The 2320-nt window shown below is 43.4% G+C and overlaps 1 protein-coding gene across 1 annotated transcript; it reads right to left on the reverse strand.

Moving 5' to 3' along the window:
* Positions 1 to 207: 207 nt before the first annotated feature.
* On the reverse strand, positions 208 to 931 carry LOC131047429 (uncharacterized). The gene has a single exon (XM_057981318.2). It carries the CDS (start codon positions 766 to 768, stop codon positions 400 to 402), a length of 369 nt encoding a protein of 122 aa, XP_057837301.1. The 5' UTR covers positions 769 to 931; the 3' UTR covers positions 208 to 399.
* Between the last annotated feature and the right edge of the window lie 1389 nt (positions 932 to 2320).

The following is a 2320-nucleotide window of genomic DNA, read 5'->3' on the forward strand; positions in this document are numbered from 1 at the left end:
AAAAAATGTCAAAGTAACCGTAGAAACTACTCCATTAACAGAAAATTTTAGCTTCGGCACCAACGATCCAATTTGAATAAATTTTCGTTTTAGCAAGCACGCAATCTGTACAGACAAAAATTTTCTGCGTAGCCATTTGGAAAAAATGAAAACTAGGAGACAAAATCTGAAAATAAATTCCCAATACACAGAGAAATCACAAATCCGGACGGAAATCCTAGGCCTGCATATTATGAAAAGGGTGATCCTCATTCCACAAAACACCATCAGAACAAAAAAACTGTTACAGTAAAAAGCACCATCATCAGAACCCAAAAATCTGTTACAGTAGCAAATCCGATTGGTGTTGCAAATTTGGATCACTACCCACAACCACAATAGCCCGTCTAATCACAAATTTCAGTAGAAATTTGAGGGCAAATTGAGATCCAGCATCTCTCTGTTACCCTTTTTCGGATCCACACAGACAGGCCGCCATTTCGGACAAATATTACAATTTCTGTTACCATTTTCAAGCCCAAGTCCTTCCTTCGGATCCGCATGGCGGGCGCCGGAAAAATCCTCCCACTCGAACGACAGATGCCATGCGGGCTTCGACATTACCGCCGGTGCCTCGGGGCGACGAAACTTTTGCTCGACGCCCAATTGCTTCTCGGCCTGCCTGATTCGTTCCAGCAGCGCAAAGAAATCCTCCACATCGCTTTCTGTGCGACCTCGCTTTCCCTCCCCATTGATTTCTTCCTTTCCGTCTTCCGCCGTCCGCTTCATTATCGCTCCTCTGCAGCCACGATTTCCACAAACGCACCAGAAAAATGACCTGCAAATTCAGAGCACCTACTCTTAAACCGCCTGTGGTGCAGGAAATGAGCGACCAAGTCTAACCCAACACGTCTTCTTCCCCCACGTCAACAAAACGTGCCTCCCTCAAAACCCCTAAAGTTCATAAAGAGGTCCCCACCTCAAGTAGGGCAATGGCTACGCAGCAGACAAAACGGTCCGCCCATGCCATGCCTTCCCATTCCTATCCCCCCATGCCATCACCGTCCACTCAAACTCACTCGGGAAATGAAATGCTCCGTGTTACCTTGACTGCTGTGCTGACTACCCCTTGCTGCCGTGAAAAGGAAGGAGCTATTTTTTAATGTTATTTTTTATTTGTTCATTTTTATATGTGTATATTATCATTTTATTTGTTTTTTTATATGAATTTTTAAATGTCTATATAAAAAATAAACATTAAAAAATAGCTCCTTCCTTTTCACGGCAGCACGGGGTAGTCAGCACAGCAGTTGAGGTAACACAGAGCATTTCGTTTCCCAAGTGAGTTTGAGTGGACGACGATGGCATGGGGGGATGGGGATGGGGATGGGGATGGGGATGGGAAGGCATGGCACGGGCGGGCCGTTTTGTCCGTTGCGTAGCCATTGCTCTCAAGTAGACCCCATTGTTTATCTCACATTGGATAGTAGGGGAGAGGGGTTAGTAGTTGTACAGGTTTACTTTTTGTCAAATTGTTTATCTAACATTGGATGTACATTGGTTCATAAGTGAGATGGGTTCAATCATTGTATGGGCTTACTTTGTGTCGTATTGTTTATCTAACATTTAAATGCACATTGAGTCAAAAGGGCCAGCAGTGATATGGACCAACTTTATATCATATTGACATTGGATACACATTGGGTCATAGGGGAGAGAGGCCCACTAGTTGTACGAGCTAACTTTGTGTCATTTATGTAGTATTTGGATAAACATTTGGGGAGAGGGGACCACTAGTTGTACGGGCTAACTTTGTGTCATATTGTTTATCTAACATTTAGATGCATAATGGGTTATAGGGGAGAGGGGCCAACAGCCATATCAACTAACTTTGTGTTGTATTGTTTATCTAATATTGGATACGCATTGGGTCATAGGGGAGAGAGGTCCGCTAGTTGTATGGGCTAACTTTGTGTCATTTATGTAACATTAGGATAAACATTCGGGGAGAGGGGCCCACTAGTTGTACAAGCTAACTTTGTGTCATATTGTTTATCTAACATTTAGATGCAGATTGGGTTATAGGGGAGAGGGGCCAGTAGTCATATGGACTAACTTTGTGTCGTATTATTTATCTAACATTGGATACACATTGGGTCATAGGAGAGAGAGGCCCACTAGTTGTACAGGCTAACTTTGTGTCATTTATCTAACATTTGGATACACACTTGGTCATAGGGGAGAGGGACCCACTAGTTGTGTAGGCTACCTTTGTGTCATATTGTTTATCCAACATTTGGATGCACATTGGGTCATAAGAGAGAGGGGCCAGTAGTTGTAC

This window comes from Cryptomeria japonica, chromosome 2, assembly GCF_030272615.1.
Source record: "Cryptomeria japonica chromosome 2, Sugi_1.0, whole genome shotgun sequence".
NCBI classification, from domain to species: Eukaryota; Viridiplantae; Streptophyta; class Pinopsida; order Cupressales; family Cupressaceae; genus Cryptomeria; species Cryptomeria japonica.